The sequence below is a fragment of the Monodelphis domestica genome, chromosome 3 (assembly GCF_027887165.1).
Source record: "Monodelphis domestica isolate mMonDom1 chromosome 3, mMonDom1.pri, whole genome shotgun sequence".
NCBI classification, from domain to species: domain Eukaryota; kingdom Metazoa; phylum Chordata; class Mammalia; order Didelphimorphia; family Didelphidae; genus Monodelphis; species Monodelphis domestica.
In genome coordinates this window covers 162030595-162056053 of record NC_077229.1, presented here as the reverse complement: position 1 = coordinate 162056053, position 25459 = coordinate 162030595, and the positions used below count along the sequence as shown (strand labels likewise).

At 37.2% G+C, this 25459-nt stretch overlaps 1 protein-coding gene across 4 annotated transcripts in view; it reads left to right on the top strand.

The window, feature by feature from the left end:
• Positions 1 to 25459, top strand: part of OXR1 (oxidation resistance 1) — a 593469-nt gene that overhangs the window by 367825 nt on the left and 200185 nt on the right. Inside the window, exon 1 of one of the 4 annotated variants that reach the window (XM_007488214.3) lies at positions 6904 to 7569. The exons of the other annotated variants lie outside the window; for them this stretch is intronic. Coding sequence (XP_007488276.2) covers positions 7512 to 7569 — 58 coding nt within the window. The 5' untranslated portion in view covers positions 6904 to 7511. Of the gene's footprint in view, positions 1 to 6903; positions 7570 to 25459 lie in introns of those variants that run through there. 4 annotated transcript variants of the gene reach the window in all.

Here is a 25459-nt window from a genome sequence, read left to right as displayed (position 1 = left end):
TTCTGGACATCATTAGTATATTCATTGTTGGGCTAGTTCCGGCAGATTTCTCCTCAATGTTGTCTCCTCTTACAGGCTCAGCTACCAGAAAATTCCATTATAGACTGAAAACTGGTGACTCTTTCAACCTTTTGAAACTCACATTGTCTCTGATACTTGTTGTTAACCTGAAAAAGGAGACAAATAAACACAATGTAGACAAAAGAAACAAAAGTTTCATACGTTCAAGGCCACATGGCAACCATGTTAGGAAAGAACTCTATCTCAGAGAGGCTTATGACATTTCATTCTTCTCCCCCAAAAGCCACCAGGGAGAGACTGGACTGAATAGTGCAGCACTTTCAATGATCAAAGTCCCTACCTTAGTGCCAAAATCCATCTTTTTGGTATTAGTAGTCTTCCAGAAATGATATAAGGCTGCAAATCATGGAACAACATAATTCACAAAGAATAAAAATTGCAAGTTAATGGAAGAACATATGTTGAGTATAAGTAGTGATAGCATATTAAAACCAGTGCCTTCCATAATGCCACAGGTGACATTGTCAATTTGAGTCATCAAATTCTTCATTTTTACAGTGATGAGCCTGGTCTAGATGATTTCAAAGGTTTCTTCCAATTCTAAATGTTCTAAATTACTAGTGAAGGATTAAGTGGCCTTCAAAAACAAGTTACCATTTAGATCCTCACCAGCAGGAACACATGGTATTGGAAGTGGGGGCTGTGAATCCATGGAGTTTGGAAAGAAGGCAATAAGAATCCATAACTCATAGTCTCTTTCTTCTTCTCCACTCCAAGAGAAAATCTATGTTGGATGCTTATTTAAAGGAAGAAAGTGAGCTCTTTGAACTATTGGTCAATAAGTTCGACTTCAATTAGCAGTGTGATATAGTGGGAGAAAGTCATGATTTTAGGATCAGAAGACCTGAATTTAGACTCTCTCTATTATTTACTATCATATATGATCTTGGTAATCTCCCTGCCCTAGATTTCCTCATCTGTAAAATAAGAGGGTTGTACCAAATAACATCTAAGGTCTCTCCATCTCCAGATTTATAATGTATAGAAGATCAAGGACAATAATGATTATACTGGATGGGCAAGCATGGATGCATTACTGTCATCAGTATTAGAGGATTTATTCATTGAAGAACCATCATCATAATTTCTAAACACTCAGGAAATTAATTTCATTATTTCTAAATCAAAACTAATTTCAGATTCAGGACCATTTAACTCTTTATAGGTAAATATGAAATTCAATTAAATTTCTATTCAAAAAACATTTATTGAGCACTTACTATGTTCTAGGCACTGTGCTAAATACTGGGGATAAAAATAAGAAAAAGATAGTCCCTGCCCTCACTGAATATACAATCTAATGGGGGAAGACAGGTCACAAATGGAAACTGAAAAGTATGTGGGGGACAACAGAGGGATACTCTGTGTGAGAACACGATGTTCCATGAGCTGCTGATGGAAAATGGAAAGATATGCAATTGTTCAATATTTGAAAGGCTAAAACAAAATGCTCATTGCATAAACTCTACTGGAAATTAGACTCAGGTTAACCAAACACATAAGCCACAATGGGCAAATAAATATTCCATTGTCTTAGTTTTTAAAAGGTATTTTATGATAAAGCATTCCATGATGACTATAATTTCATGATAGTAATCTGAAATGATTTATGTCTTCATGATATACCTTTTTGCAATTATATCAATGATAAATACTGAAGTATAGATACCATTTACACAATATGATGAAAATTAGCACTCAGGTAAAAATTTTGACATTGGACAGTTGATTTGTGTAATAGTATCTTCAAAGCAGCAATAAAAATAATAAAATGTTAAATACTTTATGTATGTTTCTCTATAATTAAGGACATAAGGATAATATACACTCATAGGAAGATGATATGTAAGTTTTTTAATTTACATATTTATGTACTAAGTTTATGTATTTCTTTATCCACATTTAACTCCTTGTCAGTGCCTTTTGCCAAAACTGTAAGCTTTGAGTATCAATTAGTTCACAAGCATTTATTAAAAGTACATCTGTTTGCCAGATGTGCTTAAATTACATCTAAACACACACACACACATACACACAAATACACACACACACACACACACACACACACAAGTCAGAGAGGCAAGCAAATATACTTCTGTCTTCATTTTTAAAATATGTAGCACAGAGCTAAGCATTCCATGGTGGTTTTAATTTCATGATAAGTGACCTGATGCCAGTAAGAGAAAGCTGTATACAAGATGCAGACTTTGCAATTAAAAAATGAGAAATATTCCCAATTTGTATCATGACTAGTCAAATGAAAATTAGCCCAATGTTTCTTGATTAGGCAAGAGGTTCAGGGCTGTGTTTGGTAATATTAATCACTTTGTCTATTTAACTGAACTTTATTTTTGAGTTGGAGAAGGAAAAAAAATGAATAAGAATGACATCAAACTGATTTTTGTTTATAAATTGCTCTCAATTTATTCTTTCAGGGGCCTAGAATTTATATAGACTTAGACCATCTGAGTTTGACTGTTGGGGGAGATCTTTCTACTTATTTCCACATCAAAGGAAGGGAAAGGAAATAAAATGGGTGAGGGTGGATCTTTATTAATATATATTGGAAGCCTATGAACAATTAAAGGGTTTTGAATATGTAAAAAAATTTAAATATGGAAAAAAATACTCCAAAGGGTGCTTTTTCACAGTATATTTCTGATCTCTAAAGATTTCTCAACTTCAAGGTAGTACAGGCCACTAGGTAAATCAGTTTAATTTAACAAGAATTGATTAAACACCAATAAAGTATACGGCTTAGAATTAGGCTTCACTAAAATAAATACCATCCCTGTCCTCAAATAGCTTATAATCCAGCAAAAATTTTGTATTCAGAGCAATTGAATTTCCTGCCTACTCGATGCTATTTACCTCATAAATGCTTTTAGAAAAATAAAAAATAAAAACACTTAAAATTCTTATTGTTCAGACTTATAGTATTTATATATTCTAATTTACAAATTATGTTAAGAAAGAAAAGTGTAGTCAATTCCATCTTTCCAATTCTAGTCAGGGTTAATATGATTAGGAGCTGATCTATTTCTATTTTCTAGTCTAAATACACCTTAATTATGTTAACCAAATAACCCTAATGAGCCCAAATTGAGTATCAATAATAATAGCAAGATCCCTATAAATCTAAGTCTAAAAATCTATTAGGAAAGTTCTTTGTGGAGTTGAAAGGGAATAGAAAAAAAAATCAGTTTTCTCTTTCCTATCATTAAAGGAACAGCTTATTTTCATATAAATCCTTTTGAATGTGTGAAGTTAGAATGGGATGATTTCTTGAATATTTTAATTTCATTGTTGGTACATCCATTGAATGCTACTTGTAATGCACCATATTCAGAAGTTAAAGTCTCTACTTGTACATACATTTGAGATATTGAGGAATATGTGTTTATCAAATCTTAAGAAATGAGTGGAATTAGGAATACAGAATATAGGAAGGAGCTGCAAAAGTCCTACCTAGAATAAGAAGACTGATCAAGATAGTGATAACATTATGATTCAATTCTATGTTGTTGATCCATTTACATCTCATTGCTGATGAATGAGTCTCACAGATTGGGAATGACTTGATTAGTTTAATAGTGGCAGTGGATAGAGCTTTGTCTTCCCTATCTCTAGGATCAAAATATCAGTTGGACATTTAAAACTCTTCACAGTTTGGCCCAATCCATCCTTCTCAGTCTTCCCACACATTACTTTCTATCCTAATATGCTGGTCTACTCACTGTTCCTTTCACATAGCACTCCATTTTTCATCCTGGTGACTTTAAAGGTCAGTCCCCCATCCCTGAAATACTATCTCTTCTCACTTTGAATTATAGCATCCCCCCCCTCTTCCTTCAAGACTCACCTCAGTCTCCAACCCTTACTAGAAGCCTTTCTTCCTTCCCACAGCAGCTCCTGCCTTTCCCTTCAAGGTTAACTGGTCTCCACCTTGCATATGCCCATATGTACCCCCTATGCTGTACCACTATATTTTGTTCCCTGTTTGAGTGGAAGCTCCTTGAGGCAGAGACATTCACTCTGGGGCACTTAATTATCTTTAATTGATTAAAGAGGACTAAGAATGTTTAGCTGGAGGTAACAAAAATATGGTCTTCCCAGTACCATACTGGGGCCATTTTTCTCTGTGATGCCAGGTGACTATACAACACAAACAGTTCATATGAAATTGAAGGAAAAGTTCTTAAGTAAATTTAGAATGTTTTATATGGAAGAGGAAAGTAAGAGAAGGATATTCATGAAATAGCATTATTTTTATGACTATATTCCAGGTTTGTTGTCGTTTAGTCATTTTCTTCAGTCATGTCTGACTCTTTGTATCCCCTTTTGGGATTTACTTGGCAAAGTTATTAGAGTGGTTTGCGATTTCTTTCTCCAATTCATTTTACAGATGAGGAAACTGAGGCAAATGGTTAAATGACTTGCCCTGGGCTAGGAAGTGTCTGAGACCAGAATTTCCTGATCTTAGGGGACTGTTGGGAAGAATGTGCTTTGTAAAAGCAGAAGGTAAACACAAGCTGTCATTTTTTAGAGTTTTTAAGAGGTGAGGGTAGTGAGGCATCAGAGAGTCAAGCCTGGAGATAGGAGGTCCTTGGGTTCAAGTATAGCCTCAGACACTTAACCCTAATTGGCTAGTCTTTACCCTTATTGCTATTCAGACTTGGAACTGATACTTAGTGTCAATTCTAAGACAGAGTTTAAGGATTTTTTTCTTAATATGTGGCATGAAAAAATAGTAGATAGAGTATTGGACCTCTAAACAGGAGGGCCTGGGTTTAAATCCCACTAGCACTAGCTTTCTAACCTAGGAATAGTCCATTGACCTCTCTAAGCCTCAGATTCTTCATTTATAAAACAGAGATCATAACAGACTACCCATATCATATAGCTGTTATGAAGTTTTAATATATATAAAGTATTTTACAAACTATAAAATGTCATATAATGGTCAATTAATATATATACAAGTAGTTATATATCATTTCTTCAGGAAGATTTTAAGCATTGTTTCTCTGAATTCATTTAAAGGTTTCACAAGATTATATTTTAAGATATATTAATGGGGAAATATATTCTTAGATATTAATATGGACATTAACTTTGTTAAAGTGATTGTAAAAGGTAATGATCTGTTTCTTTTCAAGGGAAAAAAACTTGAAAAAGACAAATCACTAAGAAAAATCACTTTATAGGCCAATATAAATTACATTAAGACTGTTTCTATATAAAAGTAGTCTTTCATCTAACATTTGCAGGACTTTTTCTTGTCTTCCATTCTAATTGAGTACCAATTAATTATTTGTTAAATATTCATCATGGTCCAGATGCTGTGCTAAGAGAGCTAATAAAAAAAAAGCCTACATATAAGACATACACAGTAAAAAGGGAAGGTAATCTAGGGGCAGCTAAGAGACTAGAAAACCAGCCATGGAAATGGGAAGTCTTGGGTTCAGATATGACCTTGGACACTTCATAGCTGTGTGATCCCGGGCAAGTCACATGTCCCCAATTCCCTAGCCCTTGGAACTGATTCTAAAACAGAAGATAAGGGTTTAATTTTTTTTTAAAAGAAAAGAAAATCTCAGAAGTGGGAGGGGGAGAGGTGCAGTCAAAGAATTGCCTTTGATAGGAGGTGGGATTTTAATTAAGTATTCAAGAAAGCAAGAGAAACCAAGAGGAAAGAGGTGAGAAGGAGAGCATTCTAGTCTTGGAGAATAGTGACAGAAGGCAGAAAATTGGGAAATGGCATGCTGTGAGTGTAAGGAATAGCAAGAAGGCTAGTGCCATTGTATCATTAAAGGATTTAGGAAAGTGGGAAGTGGCCAGGATGTGAAGGTCTTTAAAAAATCAGAGGATTTTCTAGTTCGTCTTGATGTTAACAGGAAGCCCCTAAAATTTTATTGAGTTTGGAGCTGACATAATGAAACATGAATTTTGGAAATATTTTGACAGCTGAGTGAGTGAAGGATAAGATTTGAGACTAAGAAAGAGAAGTCATTTAGGTGGGAGAGGAACCAGGAAAGAGCAATAGCATAAAAATGTAGAGAAGAGATTGTATTCAGTTAGAAAGTAATCAACAGTGTCAGCAGCTGCAGAGATGTTTTGAAGGATGGGGATTAAGAAAAGGCCATTTGATTAGGCAGTTAAGAGATCACTGGTAATTTTGGAGAGAGTGGTTTCAGTTGAATGAAGATGTCAGAAGCCAGATTGCAGTTTGTAGAAGAAAGAAAGAGGAAAGGAAATTAAGCCAATGATTGTAATCAGCTTTCTCAAAGAGGAAAAGTACATGATAAAAAGAAAGAAAGAAAGAAAGAAAGAAAGAAAGAAAGAAGAAAGAAAGAAAGAAAGAAAGAAAGAAAGAAAGAAAGAAAGAAGAAAGAAAGAAAGAAAGAAAGAAAGAAAGAAAGAAAAGAAAGAAGAAAGAAAGAAAGAAAGAAAGAAAGAAAGAAAGAAAGAAAGGAAGAAAGAAAGAAGGAAGGAAGAAAGGAAGGAAGGAAGGAAGGAAGGAAGGAAGGAAGGAAGGAAGGAAGGAAGGAAGGAAGGAAGGAAGGAAGGAAGGAAGGAAGGAAGGAAGGAAGGAAGGAAGGAAGGAAGGAAGGAAGGAAGGAAGGAAGGAAGGAAGGAAGGAAGGAAGGAAGGAAGGAAGGAAGGAAGAGGAAGGAAGGAAGGAAGGAAGGAAGGAAGGAAGGAAGGAAGGAAGGAAGGAAGGGAGGAAGGAAGGGAGGGAGGGAGGGAGAGAGGGAGGGAGGGAGGGAGGGAGGGAGGGAGGGAGGGAGGGAGGGAAAGAGCATTTATTAACCTTTATCCACTAATACTACCTAGCCAAATTTGGGGTCAAAGGACTGGAGTTATGACTTCAGATCTCCCTTGAACTGTGAGTCATAGCAAAGGCAGAAAATATGTTAAAATACCACTAACTCCCTGAATGTCAATGATTGCAGAATCTTACCATGTCCCAAATGAGCATTCCTTATGTGAATGAATAACTTGCTCTTTGGAACTTGAACTATATTTCTGTTCATTTACTATATTAGGTGACAGTGTCTTGGCCTGGTTTAAAAGTTTACTAAAATCTTCCAGAGAAAGTGAGGTCTATATTCCTCATATGAACAGCCTGCACAAGAAGGTAGAAATGCTGCTGTTCAAAGGTGTTCCTTGCCTGGAAAATTTGAATTCAGAATGAAATGGCATTGAACCAAATTGCAGGAATATTTGAAAGAAAAAGTACCAAGCCTGCTCCAGAAGGCTAAAGTCAAACAAATATATCAAATACTAGAAAGTAAACTGAGACTTTTCATAAATTTTATTTCGTTTGCATGGTGCTCCAAATGGCAATCATTATATACTGAGGAGGAGGAAGATTTTTGGTTTTGTTTTTTAAATTGTCCTCTGGCTACCAAATGGCATAGAGCAGAATGGGCCAATGTGGAATTGTCATACACCTGAGTGTCTGCTTGTTGTCATTCCTGATGAGTAAGTAACAGAAAATTCTATTATTTTCTTTTTTTCCTAGGGAGAGATACACAGATCATATGTCATGTGTCCCCATGTTTGTCATCCAGATGAACTACTTTGTGCATCTTGAAAAACTTTACCTCTTTAGAAAACATTTGTTTTGCTTTGATCTATTATTTTTTATATTTCCTTTAATGTTAGATATTAGAAACAAATATGATGTCTGTACTCCATCTCTGTCAGAACAGTAATAAACTTAATATGCATAATGAAATTATAATCTCCCCATTTTCACAGTTATTTGAAGTGAGACATTTAGATTGAAAAATTCAGAAAACTGCTGATATGATATTGACTGAGAAGATTGTGAAAGTATTTTGGCCTCTATATTAAATTTTCCAATAATTTCAAGTAGTTTTTTTCAATTAAATTTCAAAGTAAGAATAGTAAATTAAATAAAAGGGTGGTTTTAAGGAGGGAAGAGTTCTAGATTTTGGAACATAGAGTTATTCTTTTTTAGGGTAAGAGAGAGGATCCGTTCTGTTGGGTAGATTCAGGAAATCATTTATTTAAGCCTTTTCTACCTTCATAGAAAAAAAATGAACAATCCAAAGGCAAACGTTTGTTTTCCTTGATTCAGTGAACTAAAAATTTATTTTTTAAAGAGAAAGATGTGTGGTTATTTCTTCTCTTTTGAAAAGGTAACTATTTCAGCAGTGATATAAAGCTACATACATTTAGTGCTAAAAGAATCAGAGAAAGGACTCTGGGGTAGAGATATCTTGAAAGTGATAGACAAGAAGCCAAGCAAGATAAAGATAAATCACTCAACCAGTTTTTATTAACTAGCTATTATGGGTCAGATAGTGTGCTAGGTGTGAGAGCTATAAAGACAAAAAAAGGTCCCTGCCCTCAAGTTTACAGTTCATCAGTAGACACTCTGCCCCAAGAATGTGAGAGAGCCAGCTGAATAACAGTTCTTGACATTTTAAAATTGTCATTATGAGCATTTCCTCCTCAGAAATAGGCAAATACTACAAATCCAGGCATGATTTCTTGTTTTGTCCATTGTCCAAACTTAAGAAAATGATGGGAAAAAATGCTAATAATGCAGATTAAATAGGAATATGTTGTTCAAGGCAGCTAGGTGGCTCAGTGGATAGAGAACCAGGCCTGGAGACAGAAGGTCCTGGGTTCAAATTTGGCCTCAGACACTTCTCCTGTATGTCCCTGGGAAAGTCACTTAACCCCAATTGCCTAGCCCTTTACCACTCTTCTATCTTGGAACCAATACTTAATATTGGTTTTAAAACTGGAGGTAATTTTTTTTTAAATGTGTTGTTCACAATTCCCCTCCTCCAAGCTGGTTGTTAGACATTTACCAGCATACCACTAAAATATTAATATGAATATTTTCAAAATAATACAAAATAAATAAAGGTAATGGAGAGAAGCTTCCATCAATGTAGGTATAAGGACTAGACTTTTGGGTTCCTTGTTATAGGGTTGAGGAAACTCCCATCAACAGATGTAATTTATCACCTCAAGTAATTTTAGTCTTGAGCAATTTTCTAGAGCAACTGAGAAGTTAAGAGTCTTGCATCAGACAGCTAGGAAATATCCAAGGTAGAAGAAAAACCAAGTTTTTCTGATTCTATATCCAGGGATCTTTCCACTACAATTGGAACTACCAGTGCATTTGTCAGGAGAGGTTGCCCAGTATAACCAAAGAAAGAAAGAAAAAGAAAGAGAGAAGGAAGGAAGGAAGGAAGGAAGGAAGGAAGGAAGGAAGGAAGGAAGGAAGGAAAGGAAAGGAAAGGAAAGGAAAGGAAAGGAAAGGAAAGGAAAGGAAAGGAAAGGAAAGGAAAGGAAAGGAAAGGAAAGGAAAGGAAAGGAAAGGAAAGGAAAGGAAAGGAAAGGAAAGGAAAGGAAAGGAAAGAAGGAGGGAGGGAAGAAGGAAGGGAAGGAGGAAAAGAGGAAGGAACGAAAGAAGAGAGGGAGGAAAGAAAGAAGGATGGTTGTTACTTTCCTTTGGAAAAAATAATTTCTTCTTAATTCCAGCGGAAATATATTGGCCTGATTGAGTATGTCTGTGCATGTTTTTTCTTTGTATATGACAAGAATTGAAATCTCCAAAGTACTAGCTTAGTTAGGGCTACATTTTTTGGCGCACTGCTGCCCCCTGCTGTCTAATACATCGAATAACTCTCCTTTACTCATTTATTTCCAGCATCTCCTTTGATTCTTTCCGTTTTTCAGAAAGGCCTCCAGTCTATAAGTGTAGAACTGACTTTTAACCCTTTTTACCAGAACCATCACTGATGATTTTTAGAGGAATCTTTAAATTAGCAATTACAGGAATCTAATTTTTTAAAATGTGATACAAAAATTGACCATTTTTTCAAAAAGTATTAATTTCAGAGACTTGATAAAGAAGAGGTACATGTAACAAAAACGGTAGAAGAAAAGTCTTAACTAGGATTCAGAGTCTCCAGTACAGGCTCAGTGAACATTTGCATATTTGCGTAAATAGCCTGGCAGAGTTGTTTCTTGTTGCTTGATAAATGGATAGGCCTGAGGGGCATAATAAGGAATACATTTCTAATAGAGACTTTGAAAATTCAACAGAAGATCATCTTCCTTATCCTCTAATCCTTCCCTTCATCTCTTCTTTCTCTGGACCCATCTTGCCTTTTGAATGATTGTGTCTCTGGCTCTTACCAATATGGTAGCTTGGAAAGACCACTGGATTAGGAGTTACAAACTATGTGTTTGAAACCTAAATCTGTCTTGTTCTAGGTTAATTAAGCTATCAACAAACATTAATTAGGCAACTAGGTGGTACAGTGGTTAAAGTGCTGGGTCTGAAGTCAGGTTAAGACCTGAGTTTAAATAAAGCCTCAGATACCTACTAGCTATATGATCCTGGATGGATCATTTAACCTGTGCCTGCCTCAGTTTACTCATCTGTAAAATGAGGATGCAGTAACAACTATCTCTCAAGGTTGTTGTGAAGATAAAATGAGATAATATTTATAAAGCATTTAGTACAGTGTCTCACATATAATAGGTGCTTAATAAGTGTTTGTTTCTTTTCTACTGTGTACAGAGAAGAGTTCTAGATGCTAATGTGTAAATTGGAATTTTTGTTGCCCAGGACTCTAAATCCCAGCTTCCCATGTTCCTTCTCACCTTGTGTAGGGAAGATATATTTTGAATGTAGCTCTGCCCTGTTTCTCTCTCTTTTCCTGGGAATGCAGTTTGTGGAGGCTGGGTGGGAGCCAGGCAGGAGAATTTTACTAACGTGGTTTTACTCAGGTCTTTTGTACTTTGTTCTTTTATTTCTTCTACTTCAAGTGATTACTAATAAATCTTATAAAAATACAATACATGGAGTTATTGGATATTAGTTTAAATTTAACACTAATGATATAGACAAAAATGAAATAGTCCCTGCCCTCACCAAGCCTACATTCTATTGGAAGAGACAAAACAAATGCATATAATAAATCATATTTTTAAAATCCAAGGAAATAATGGAGGTGGGTGGAGGAACTAGGTGACTCCCTGGATAGAGAGCCTGGCCCAGGGATGGGAGGTCATGAGTTCAAATTTGGCTTCAGACACTTCCTAGCAGTGTGACCCTAGGCTAGTCTTTTAACCCCCATTACCTAACCCTTATTGATCTTCTGCCTTAGAACCAATACACAGTATTGATTGTAAGATGGAAGGTAAGGGTTTAAAAAGAAATACAAAGTAATGGAGATGGAGTAGTGGCTAGTGTTAATAGCTTGGGGAGAGGATCAAAAATGTCTTAATGGAGAAAGTAGCCTTTGAGCTGAGCTTTGAAGGAAACTAGGGATTTTAATTCCAGGTATGGGGACTGGTTAGTCAACAAGCAATTATTAAATGTTTACTGTATATGTCTGTAAACCTTAAAATTTCTTAGACTTATAAATGTTGGAAATTTCACCATTGGGAAATTTCATACTTGGAAAATTTCTTAGTGATCGTCTATTGGAATGTGAACCCCATTGGCATGGGAGGTTCCTCCTCCTCCCTTCTTAAGATTACTTTAGGACAGAAACCTTTTGCTGAACAATGGAAAGGACTTTGACCTATGCTTAAGCATAGAACAGGAATTTCTTTGAGTCATGATTGATTTTAGAATTGATACAATGGAGATACTTGGAATGACAGAACCAAGTCTTGGAAATTGCAGTCTCCACCCTACTCAGTCCTAACAGGATTTAGGAAGGGCTGCAGCATAGATCAAAATTTAATTATTCCAATCTCTACCCTACTCAGGGTAACAGGATTTAGGAAGGGCTGTAGCAAAAGATCAAGATTTAATTATTTGAGAATATGACCTCCAACAGACATGTGCAAAGCCACAGACCTCTGGGCGGTCCTGGGTTAAGCTAGAGCCACCATTGGCACAGGGAAAATGATGGACAGTGATTGGTAGATGTGAGAACTGAGGGGAGGGAACTTGGATGGTTTCCTTAAAGATAGAGGGGTCTGAGGACTGAGAGGTGGGTTGGAGAGTTTGGCTCTGAGTGGTTGGAGAGGTGCTCTGAGAAGCTTGCTCTGAAGGAAGCTGGAGGTGGAGGCCCCTGAGACTGTTTCTCCATTTTGGTCACATGAGTAATAGGGACTGATCTCCTTTCTTTGCCCCAGCTATCTAGGAGCTTGGGCCTTTTGGCCCAGCCTAAGCAGAGGGGGTATTTAGGCCCTATTCCCTTCTCTCCCCTTTCTCTCTCTCTCTCTCTCTCTAATTCCTTTCTTCCTCCTGTTTGTAATTAAACTCTATAGGGGGCTGACTGCTGACTTGAGTTTTCATTTGGGAATTGCATAGCTGAATTCCTTGGCGACCTTGAATTAGTATATATCAGTCTTTTAAAGTGATTTCCTTGTCACATGTCAAGCCCTGAGGATGCAAAGAAAGACAAAAACACTCTACCTCCTCAAGGAAATGCCATTCTAAAGAAGATGTCAACATGTAAATAAATAGATGCACATAAGATACATAGAAAATAATTGTGCTGTTAAATGTTTATTCAACATTGGGGGGGGGTGCACACTTTTAAGCTTAATCTGCATTATTAACATTTTCTCCATCACTTTGTTAAGTCTAGACAATCAGCTAAACAATAAATCAAGCCCTGATTTGTAGCATTTGAAGAGAGTAAGGCTCAAGCTGCAGGAAGAAGCAGCCTGTAGATGGTAGGATTTCAACTGAGTTTTGAGAGAAGCCAGGAAAATGAAGAGGCACAGGTACAGAAGAAGTGTATTCCAGGCATGGGCATCAGCTTGTCAAAGGCATGGAGATAGAGTGTCTTGTCTAAACAACAGTAAGAAGGCCAAAGTGGCTGGACCATGGAGATCAAGGAGAGGAGTAATAATATATGATAAATCTGGAAAGATGAGCTGGAATGTAAAAAACTGTAAATACTCTTTCGAACTCAGTTTCCACATAGAAAACACAGGGATAAATAATACCCAATGCCTACCACACAGGACAAAATGTTAATGTGATATAAAAGTGTAAAAAATGAAATAAAAATGTTTTGCACAATAATCCCTGAAAAGTTCAATCTTTGTCCTTTGAGGGAATAAAAACTGAAAACATCTTAGAACAGAGATAAAGAACTTCCATCCTGGGGAAGTAGAACTATCTCCCAGCCTGACTGCTCCCCTAAAATAACACAGATAATAGAAGTATTCAAGGTTTGAGAATTAGTCATTGAAGAGCTGTGAACAGTGGCTAATCATATTACTGTATCAATATTTCATCCCAGAATTGTAGAATGTGAGTTGAGAATGAAATAGAATAAGATAAAAGAACTTTCCTCCTTGCCAAGGTTTATGCCTCTACTTTGGTGTTGAAGCTCATCATTGGAGTCAAATCTATTTATTATCTGTGTGACCTGGACCAAGTCACTTTACCCATCTGTGCCTCAATTTCTTCAACGTTAAAAAAATGAAGGAGTTTTATTATTTTATATACCATTTATGTATTATATATGTGTATATATAATTTTATAATTTTATATTTATATATATAAAATTTTAAATTTTATAATTCTGTCATCCTTCTATCTATATCTGCTCCCTGAACCTTGCTCCATTAATCAGATCTCTCTCTCTTTGTCTCTGTCTCTCTCTGTCTCTCTCTCCCACTCTCTCCTCCTTCATTTTCTCTCTCTCTCTCTCTTTCTCTCCCCACTCCTCTCTCTCTCTCTCTCTCTCCTCTCCCTTTTTCCTCTCTCTCTCTCTGTCTCTCCCCCTACCATCACTTTTCTGTCTTTCTCTTTCTCTGTTTTTGTCTATCTCTATCTCTCTATCTCTAGTTATATGTCTCTCCCTTCCTGAGTTAAACCTCAAAAATAGAGTAGTCTACTTTCACTTCCTTTCCATCCCCTTCACCCACACACACAATCCTAACCCTCTTGTAATCCTTTCCTGAATCTACTTTCTTCCAATCATCTGATTCTTTTTCATCACTTCTTCCTTTGCTAGATATACACCAACCACCTCTCTAATAATACATCCTAGGTTTTTTTCTAGGAATCTAAATCAAGTTCAATGACCTCTATTTTTATAACTTCTGTTGTCTTCCTATTTTTTAAAAATTGGAACCATATTTGCCCTCCTCTTCTCCTGTGGCATTTTTCCCCATCTCCAGCATCTTTCAGGATCCCTGACGGTGACTCAGCATTCACATCTGCCAGTTCTTTCAAAATCCTGGAATGTTGTTCATCTGGGCTCAGTGGCGGAAGAAACCCTTGCCAATTTCTAACATTTCTGCCTCTTCCATATCCCTTGCATATCCTGTACTCTCCATTCCAGCACCATCATTGTTCAAGTTCTTATCACTTTTCATCTGAAATATTAGGTATCACCCTAACTGGTCTTTCTCATTATTCCAGTCCATTCACTGATGACCAAACAAACTTCCTAATGCAATGATCTTTATTTTTCCATTGCTGAACACTCCTCACCTCCTGGATTCCCTAAGAATACTTTGCCTAGAGTTTAAGGCCTTCCATAATCCAGTTCCCACCTATATTATCCACCACTCCCTTTCCTGTATTCTACCTTTCATCAAGTTCTCCTTGCCCCCTTCTTTCCCCTTAATACATGCTACTGCACTGTAATCCACTCTTCTATAATCTACTCTCTCAATGTCTTGTTCTTTTTTTTAAGGCCCAGGGAGGAGGTAGTAAACATTAAAATTCTGGATAAACTACCTCCATGGAATAAATGATAGTTTTTGAGACTAAGAAAAGTAAAGAAAAATATCAGATCAGGTCAAACATTTCTTGTCTGAAACTTTTATATTTGCCAAAACTATGCTAAGTGCTTTGGGAAGATAGGAAAAAAAGGTTAGATGGAATCCTTGCCTTTGTGGAGATTAATTTATTATAGAGGGGTGCATGGAATGAAGATGGATTAAACTTGAAAATATTCCACATTCTGAGATCTCCATCCCTCCACAACACTTATCTAGTTGTTCCTGGGGGGATCCAATATGTAAGAGAGTGGGGATAAAACCTGTCTTTGTGGCTGGTCATATGAATAGATGCCCAATCTACGCTATGAATGAGGTCCTCTCCTGGATGCTATTAAAGCTAGAGATGACTAGGTCTAATGTAATCAGAAAATGGATTTTTTATAGAATCCAGAACTGATAGATTATTCCACTTTCAGAGATTTTTTTCCCCTTTGTAAAAATGTTTAAACAAACCTTTACCTTCCATCTTAGAATCAATATTAGGTGTTAGTTTTAAGACAGAAGAGCGGGTGAGGACTAGGCAATGGAGTTTAAATGACTTGCCCAAGGTTACACAGCTAAGGAAGTGTCTAAAATCCTATTTGAATCCTATTTGAATGAGGCTTGCCACCTGCGTTCTTGGTCCCATCGCCTCTAAATGGTTTCTCATTTCTTCCTGTATTCTTCATGGTTCATTGCTTGCTGCTACAGACAGCTTTCCTTGGCCAAATGGTTCCCTCCCTCCCGCTGCACCCCACCTCTCTCCTGCTCCCCTCCATTTTCTGGGAGCTCTTGCTGTTTTAGCAATGACTCAGCAGGCTTTGGCAGTTCCTGGGATTCTTCAGCATCTCTCTCAGGGGGAGCTGCCTTCTTCTGCTTATTCTTGGGGGCCCAATGAATGCCTTCAGACCAGAAGTGCTGCTTCTTGTCATTCTTTTTCCATAAGGGGGCCTGGTTTGTATCTGCAGTGGGACCACAGTTGACTCAATGATTCTGACCATCTTAACAACTGACACAGTTTTCTTTACTGCTGCTACCTAGCATTTCAATAGCATCTACCATGAGTCAGGCGGGCAGCCAGGTGGCACAGTGGGTAGAGTGCCAGGCCTGGATTCAGGAAAATTCATCTTCTTGAATTCAAATGGGGCTTCAGATATTTACAAGGTGTGTGACCCTGGACAAGTCACTTAATCCTACTTGCCTCAGTTTCCTCATTTGCAAAATGAGGATCCTATTAGCATCTATATCTCAGGATTATTATCTCAAACAATGAGATAATATTTGCAGAGTTCTTTAAAGCACTATATAAATGCTAGCTATTATTATGATGATGTAGCTCACAACTTCTCATCTTATGGATCTTTTGTTATTCTCCTCCTAGCTATCCTCCACAACAAGATCCACTGATTAAGTTAAGGCCCTTCCTCTAGATCTCTTGATATTACCTATCCACTAATGGAATATGAAGAGTATATGTCAATGATTATTTCTTCTTATGACAAGATTGATCCATTTATTTTCTAACCCTGTGATTTTCTTTTCAAAGTATTTGGTTTGTCTTCTCTTTTAGTAATTGATTCATCAATAGAGACAAAATTTTACACACACTGTAAAAATTAAAATTAATGTGCAATAATGAAATATTATATTTTAGGAGATTTATTAATGATCATTAGAAATAAAAAATAAAAAGGGTACAAAATAAAAACCATGTGCCCATGGCTAATTTGCCTGTCCAAACCCCCTACACTTACCATCCTTACCAGGAAGCCAAAGAGGCAGAGCAGGACCACCCACTGAATTTATCCCCTGTCTCTAGGAAGTATGTAATGACAAGAAGTCAGTGGGCTCCCAGGAAATGTAGTTCTTTTTAAGGGTAACAAATTTTCAATTATACAATACTAGGTATTCAGTGTCTCTGAATGAAATTAATTAAATTTATTATTAATTAATTAATTGAAAATTATTTATTAAACAATTATTAAGCATTAGTAACATGCCAAGGGCTGGGAATACAAATACAAAAGTGAAGCTTGTTCCTGCCTTCTAGGAGCTTCTATTGAATAGGGTTAAGCAGTACATATAGAGGTAGGATAGCCAGAAAGGGATACTTTAGTTTAGAAAGTGACTATATTAGTGAATGGAGCTTTGAGAGTAGATGGGCACATCTTCTCAAGGAGTACTAACAGTAAACTGGATTAGGAATTGATTTGAATTTTTCCTGCCACTTGAAGCTCTTATGTTACAGGATATAGCATGCTTTATTGTACTCAGGATTGCCTCAACCAGTAGTATTTCACAAATGCACCATTAACCTGTTACAGTGAAACCTCCCTTTGAATTCCTTTCTAATGTAGTTATATTACCCAATTGCATATCTCTATTCTATGCTATATTCTACTGCTCTTCCTATGAAACCAAATGCTTATTTTACCTAAAGTCATGTGTTTTTGGAACCATTTAAAGGCATTTGGTAGGATATCTCTGGAATCTGTTGCTTGATTTGGGGGATTATATATTCCTGCTAACTCAAATCTCCCTTCAATATTTATTTATGGGCAAAGGTATCTGATTGGATTTGAATTCAAGTTTTTCTGACTCCAGGTAGTTCTATATTTAAGCCTTTATACATGTTATTGCTCTTAGGGTGAAAGTCTATCCATGAGACCAAAAAATATTTTGTTGGATTTTGTTTTGCAGAAAGACAGCATTTTGGTCTTTAGTAGTTTTCACAGGTTACTAAATCTTTATACCAAATTTAAACTCAAAATAAATTTCTAGATTCCACAAAATTTTGTAATTACTTCTTCCCTCCATTTTCATTTTGAGTCCAAAGTGCTGAGTCAACCAAGTTTATCCCAGAATGAAATCCAATTAAACCAAAAAGCAACTAATATAGAGCCAAAAGTGTTCTCAGTTGCAGAGCAATAAAGAATGGGAAATTACAGAAACCCTTCTGTCTAACTGAACAATTATAGGAAACCAGCTCTAGGAGTGATCACTAAACACTATTTGAAAAGAAAACTCCTAAAGTTAGGATATTGAAGATGATTTTTATTTTTTGTTTGTTTTTTAATAAATATTCCATCAATAAGCTATGTACTTCAAGATCATCACCATAAGAGAAACTATGCTCAATCAGACAGTGTGAGAAATGCTTGGAGGAGCATGGTGAATAGAGTAACAGATCCGGAGTCAGCAAGATTAATCTTTTTGAGTTCAAATACAGCTTCAGACACTAGCTTTGCCACCCTGGGCAAGCCACTTAACTTTGTTTGCCTCAGTTTTCTCATCTATAAAAGGAAATTGAGAAAGAAATAGCAAACCATTCCACCATCTTTGCCAACAAAACCCCAAATAGAGGCATGAAGAGTCAGACTCAACCAAAAACAACTGAAAATTATTTTGGAACTGGTTATGAGGATTGTGATAGGAACTAAAACCATGGTTTCCTTGGCAGAGGGAACTCCCAAATGAGGGACACCCTTGGGTAACACAGGTTGGTATCTTCTCTGCAACTTGTCATTCTTAAAGATTTCCTCAAGTGTTAATAAGTTAAGTGACTTGCCCAGAGTCACACATAACCAGTACAAATAGGTCCTGATTAGTGTGAATATAGAAATCCCTTGAAGTGGAAATACATATTCAAAGTTATGATTGTATAAAATATGGTCATTGGTTCCAGCCCAATGAAATTATGAAATGTGATTTTGAATAATGCCACCATTTCAGGTTACATTCATACTAATAGGAACCCAGCTATATATGTCAGAAAAGGTACTTTAACCCAGGACTTCTTGGAGTCTATTCTCTTTCTACTTTGCCATGCATCCTAGTATTTCCTCCATTTTACAGATGAGGAAACTGAGTCTAAGAGAGGTAAATGACTTACCCAGGATCACAGAGTTAGTATGTAAGGCAGGATTCCAACTCAGGCTTTCCTGACTCTGAGTATACTTGTCAATCCAGTATCCCACCTTGTTGCCTCAACAGAACCTGTACATGAAAGTAGATATAAAATAATACAAGCTACATACACAGTAATTTCAAAGAGGGAGCCAAGCAGCAGAGGGCATTAGGAAAAGAAGTGGCACTCGAGCTGAATTTCGAAGGAAACTAGAAATTTCAAGAGGCAGAAGTGACGAGTGCAGAGATGTGACCTGGAATATCCTATGTGAGGAACAACGAGAAGCTCTATTTTCCTCGGCCATGAAAGGGCATAAAATGGAATAATATAGAATAATACTGGGAAGGTAGAATGGAACCAGATTGTGAAGGACTTTGAGATTTTTCCAGGAAATTGTAAGATCCTTGACAGCAGGGACTGGGGTGTTTTTGTCCGGGTATCCCCACCTTCTAGCATAGTACCTTGAAAATATCAGGGGCTTAAGGGGGCAGCCAGGTGGCTCATAAACAGAGAGCCAATTCTGGAATCAGGAGGACTTCGGTTCAAATGTGACCCCGGACACTTTCTAGGCAAGTCACTTTACCTCATTTGCCTGGCCTTTGCCCTTTCATTTTAGGGCTATTACTAAGACAGAAAGTAAATGTTTAAAAAAGAAAAAAGAAAATAGAAGACACTTAATAAATCCTCCTTGAATTGGATATTGACTAACTATTAAGTTTCTAATGAAAAGACCAGTTTGTGGCCAGGATTCCTTTCCACACTGAATCCAGAAAGTCTGTCCTTTCCCTTGCATTTAGGGCCACCATTTACAATGCCTGGTGGCATGGGATTTTCCCTCTCCTCTTTCCCCCTAAAGCTATCCCATTCCTAACTGCCACATGATGCTGGGATTTTCCATCTGTCCCCTTATACATCAGCCCTCCTCTGAAGCTGTGCTTCAGGAAAGACTTGAAAACATCATGTTACCTGCATAGCCACAGGAGACTCATTTCGCTCCTTTTTATCTTTTTTTTAGTTTCTGCACAAGCAGTCCCTCCTGCTACTCTCTTGAGAACATACTGTTATTTAACATCTGTGAGCACAGGGCTTTCAGGGCTGTAAAGAACATGGAGTTCACCATGAGGTCTTGCAATTAAAGGGATTTGGTGACATTTTGGTTTGGGAAATGTAGACCTCAGTCTCTAGGGTAAATCATTCTCCTTCCTTCCTACTCCCCAGAAGAAAGAAGAAGTCATTCCAGGTGAAGAGGACAAAATGGCATAAAGCAAGATTAGGATTTAGGGAAAATGAAATGCAAGAGCATGAAAAAAAGGGACAAGAGAAATCATTTGTGACCTTGGTAGAGTTGAAGATACTGGTTTATTTTCCTCAATCGTTCATTGTTGATTTCATGCATATTTATGATACTTCTATAATTTTAAGCATATAATTGTAAGGAGAAAAAAAGCAGGCCATCATCCCATTATCACCTCCTGGCTTCATGTTGCACTGAATTTATAGGTACAATCCAAATCCTATTATGTTTTCCTGTTTGCTATATATATGACACTAGAAATTAAAATACCATTGTTTTGGTCTCCATCACCCTCAGATTTCCTTCTGTTTTGTTGATATTGTATTAAAAAAGAGATAAAAGAGGGAAGTTTGTACCCCAAGGGAAGTTTGGACTTTTAGTATGGAGAGGGGGAAAGAGAGAAGACTCCCCCCTTCCGCAAAGCAGGGTTCAGGGGAGACAACAGAATATAACGAGTTGGCTCAGAGAGAGGAGAGGGGATTTGAAGATTTCCCCCCTTTTGCCTTCCCTCCTTAGCTAAAGCTGCTCTCCCAAGTTCGCTCTTGTCCCTTTTGTCCCCCCTTCACTACTAGAGACCAAAGGGTCTCTCCTTGATCTATTCATTCACACTCAGGTTAGGGAACAGATAACTTTTTAATGTTAACCCAATCAGGTAATACAAAAGGAATAACGGGCAGGGGAGAATGGGAAAAGGAAAGTAGGAAAAGGGGGTCCCTGTCTCTATCTAAACCCTCCCTCCTCAAGTTTGGGGGGAACTCAGGCCTTGGCAGCCTGAGCCCCTGAGAGAAAGTCAGGTTGACTCACCCCTGGGCAACAAGAGCTGAAGTAAAGTCTCCTCAGATTTCTCTTCAGAAGTCCTTTCAATTGGGAAGTGTTGGGGAGAAAGATTTCCAGGCACCAGCAGGAAAAATGGGTAGCCCTCAAGAGAAAGTCTTTATCCACCTTCTCTCTTCGACATCTCAAGACAGAGAGAGCCTCACTGCTCTCCCAGCCAGAGTCTCCTCCTCCTCCTCCTCCTCCGGAATTGACCTCCTGGGGCCCCTCCCCCATCGAGGTGATCAATTTCATATATGCTTCAGCCTGGCACTTTTTCTCTAGTGCCAGCCTCTGTCACAAATATCTATGTTCGAATTTTTTCTATTGGTTATTGTGTTATACAAGATATTATTTTTAGTGCTTTAATGTCAGTTCACTAATTCTTTTGTTTCTTACCACACTGGAGTTTCATATACCATCAATTTACTTTTATTCTGTAAAGATTAAAATTTAGGGAATATGGGGAGACTTAGGCAGTTTGAAATTAGTTTCTCTCTGCAAGGAGTATTATATTATTTTAGAGGTTTATTAAGGATTAAAGAAAATACAGGATAAGGAAAACGTGCCTAGGCTAGAGGCCTAGACAAGACCTCACCTACATTATAGAAAGAGCCATGTCTGCTCCAAAACGGAAGTCCAAAAAAGACCCCAAAAAACTTTGCCACCAGCTTAAATCCTTCCTTGATCTCGGCCCACCTCAGAATTCCCGTGAGATTACAAAGCATTTTGGGGAAGTGGAGCAAAGGCTTGTGGGGATTGTAGTCCTGTATTCGAGTCTATTTTTTACATTCCACCGTTTGATCATTTGCAAAAAAATTAAATTTTTTTCCAAAGGATCATGAAAACATAATCAATTTAAAGATTACAATAATTTGATGATAAGAGAAAAAAACAAACAAACCCAATAATTGCTGAATGCATTGACAAAAAGCCAGTTAGGGGGCAGTCCCCTTTGGCATGAAAATACAGATACAAATAAATGTTCAATCAACCACACCCAAAGTTCAATTTTGTGCAACTTGTGGTCTGGAGGCTTCTTCATGGTGGCTTCTCCAAGAGTTCAGTTCTGGATTCAGAGAGGTAGCATCTTCTTTACCTAAAATTCTTCTCAAAAGGAATTTAAACTTTGCAATTTAAATAATGATATTTTTTTTTACATTCCCCTCGTTAAGAGGGTGATTTAAAAAAAAAAAAGGATCACTTAGGGATGCATGGCTGAGGTGTGAGGTATATGAATCAATTGGCAAGAGATATTAAAAAGACATCAGAAAAATCAAAAAGAAAAGAAAAATTTTCTGGATGAAAATATAGACTATCAAAGTCTTATGTGTAAAAATTCCAATTAAAAAGAAAAATAAATCTATAACAGGTCCTTGAATCAGGGCCCAATCAAAATGATCTAAGCAATGATGCATTTATCCAGTCAGTAGCTAGGACTACAGAAAGTTACCACACTATGAGAGGCAGAAAAGGGGACCAGAGTATATAAGCCAAGGTTCTGGGAGCCAAGTTTGAGGTACTTGGTAGAATGTGGAACAAGGAAGACCTGCTTTTAACACATGTTAAACAGCCGCAACCTCGAACCCCAAACACGTACAAGTCCTCTTTGTCTAGGTTCAAAGTGACATCAATTTCACCAGGATTGGTTGGTCTCTTTGACCTTATGCTCTATTGACACTATGCAGTGGCTCTTTTGTGTATATCTTGTCCTGGAATCAGACAGAATCATTAAGCAAAGTCCCATAATTTATTTAAATAATTAGTGGCATCATTTTTATAGTCACAAGCTTTTTAGGGCATGCATTAGCAAATGTATTTCAAACTTGTAGCACTGAAAAGTCAACAAGTTAAATAAAATCTTAATGCTGGTGACATGTGCTTCAAATATAAAAAGGAGAGAAAAAATAATTTAAAAAACTGAAAAAGTATATTGCACATGCACCTAGCAAAACATTGGTTTTGCTTTCTTTTCTTTACTATTCTTCTCTCACTATTCTAATTCCTCTTAGAAATTTGAATATCGTGTATATCTATAGTTAGAAGTGCATTTAGGATTACAAATTGATTATGTTAAATGATCAATGGGGAGACTAGTCTCCCAATGATCATCAGGGGGGATTGTAAATCTTGAAATCTCTCAGACTTGTGAATGTTAAAAATTTCCCCATCGGGGAATTCTTAATTGGAACAAATTCCCTACTGAGAAACATTCCCCATTTTGATGTGAGAACTTGCCAGGATCAGAAATGGGAGGGGAGAAAACTCCTTGCTATGGGAGGACCCCTACTCTACCCATACTTAAGTCTGCTTTAGGAGAGAAAACTCCTTGCTAAACAATGAAAGTACTTGGACCCATGCTTATAATAAGGCAAGGAGTTTTTTGAGCCAGGCCTGTTTTTAGAATTGATACAATGGGATGCTAGGTACCTAAAAGGGTCGGGCAAGTTTTCTCTTGATGAGATTAGTTGACTCAGCTGTGTTTTCTCTCATTCAGATTTACTGAGGAGATTGGTCAACACAGCAGCATTTTTTCTGATTCAGACTTACTGAGGAGATTGGTCAACTTAGCAGGAATTTAGATGGGAAGTCCTTTGGAAAGCATCTACAGTGATTGGGTGATTGGTAGATGTAGGGACTTAGGGGAGGTGACATGGGAGAAAAACCCCTATATAAGAAAAAGCAGAATTTCTTTATAGAGATCCTTTTGGAGAAATCCTTTTGGAGGATCTCTGATGAGGATCGCTTGGGAAGAATCTCTTGAGAGAGGCTCTGGAGAAGGGAAGCTCTTGGAGGACAATCTCTAAGGAGGTCTCGCTGGAGCTCTCTCTGGTGAAGTCAGCTGAGATGGAGCTGGCCTGGTGTCACTAGAATCCTTGTTTAGGCAGACCTTGTGGTGAGTGTTAAAAGACTGACTGACTGATTCTCTCTCTTAAGACTCAGGTCTAGGCCATATTGGCTTGAGGCCCTTCATAATTATTCCTTTCCTACTCTTTCTCTCTTTCTCTAATTCCTCATTATATTATTAATTAAAAATCTCTATAAAACCCAGTTGACTTGGGTATTTGAATAATTGGGAATATTTTCCTGGCGACCACCTTATATTTGATTTAAAACCCCAGACAATGTAGTGAAACATATTTTCTGAGGTCAAATTTACTCACCCTCTCTTATATCTATCACAATTTATATCTTCCACCATTTTAACTCACTACAGTTTATGGACTTTACTATTTTAAATCTCACAATTCCCAAGTTATTTATGCTAGCAGTCAATACTATCTGTGTAATACCTTGCAAAGAGACAGAGCGATGGGGTAGAAAGTCTGGAAGTCAGAAGAATTATGCTACAGATGTAACCCATCTTAACCTTATTAAGCCTCAGTTACTTCCCCTGTTAAATGGGTATAACAACATTTGGGATGTACATAGTATATAGAGGGTTAGCTTTGGATTCTGGAAGTCCCACATTCAAGTACTACCTCCAATACACCCTATTTCTGAGACTTAACTTATGAACTTTCAGTGCCTTAAGCAAATCTCTAAGACTATAAATTATTGAGCATTTGGTGGTAGTAGTTTCCACTCTGGGAGTTCCCTTCACTGATGAAACCACATGTCCAAATTCCCTCCCTGCCCTTATTCAAATGATACTTGGGCTACCTAGTGCATTGGTTTTAATTGAAAAGCCTTTTCCAAATTTTAAAATCCAAAAATACTATATAAATTTAGTTGTTATTTTTAAAGAGTTGCCCAATATTGATATCCTTATCAGTATTAAAATTATGCTATCTTTTGTTTCAACATGTGAATTGAATTAGAATTCCTATTTTAATTTTTAATTCAAAGGTAAAGCATAATATCCTGAAGTTGTTGTTCAGTCATTTTTCAGTTATGTATGTCACTTTGTGACCTATTTGGGGTTTTCTTGGCAAAGATGCTGGATTGGTTTGTCATTTCCCATTCAGCTCATTTTACAAGTGAAGAAACTGAGGCCAATACAGTTATGTGGCCTACCCACTTACAGCTATTATATACTGCCATTTACTCAAATCTGAGGCCAGATTTGTACACAGATCTTCTTGACTCCAAGCCCAGCATTCTCTCTGCTGTGCTTCCCAACTGCCTCTTCATCATCTCATAAAGCCTCATATTATCTTGAATGCTGGGGAATGTTTTGGAATAATTGTTTTGTGTGTGAGAGAAGCAGATGTTATTTCACTGATGTGGAGAACTGTCTGTGTGGAAATTTCCACCATCAATGGAGATCAATAATTTCTTTGTAACTTGGCCTTAGAAAGTTATCCAAAATACTAAGGTGCTATGTGACTTGGGCAGGATCTCACAGTCACTATATGGCAGAGGGAGGACTTTAAAACAAGGTCTGTCTCACTCCTGAGGCCAACCTTTTAACCACTAAACCCCCCAGGCTGCCTCTTTAAGGAATGTTGATTTCATGTAATTGATTTTTTGGTCAACTGAGGGATAATCCCTGAAAAAAAAAAGTCTCATTGAAAATCATTCTAGAGTAATATAGAAATAGTTTTGAGTGATAATACATGTATAACCCTGTGGAATTGCTTCTTAGCTTGGGGGGGGGGAGAAAAAAGGGGAGGGA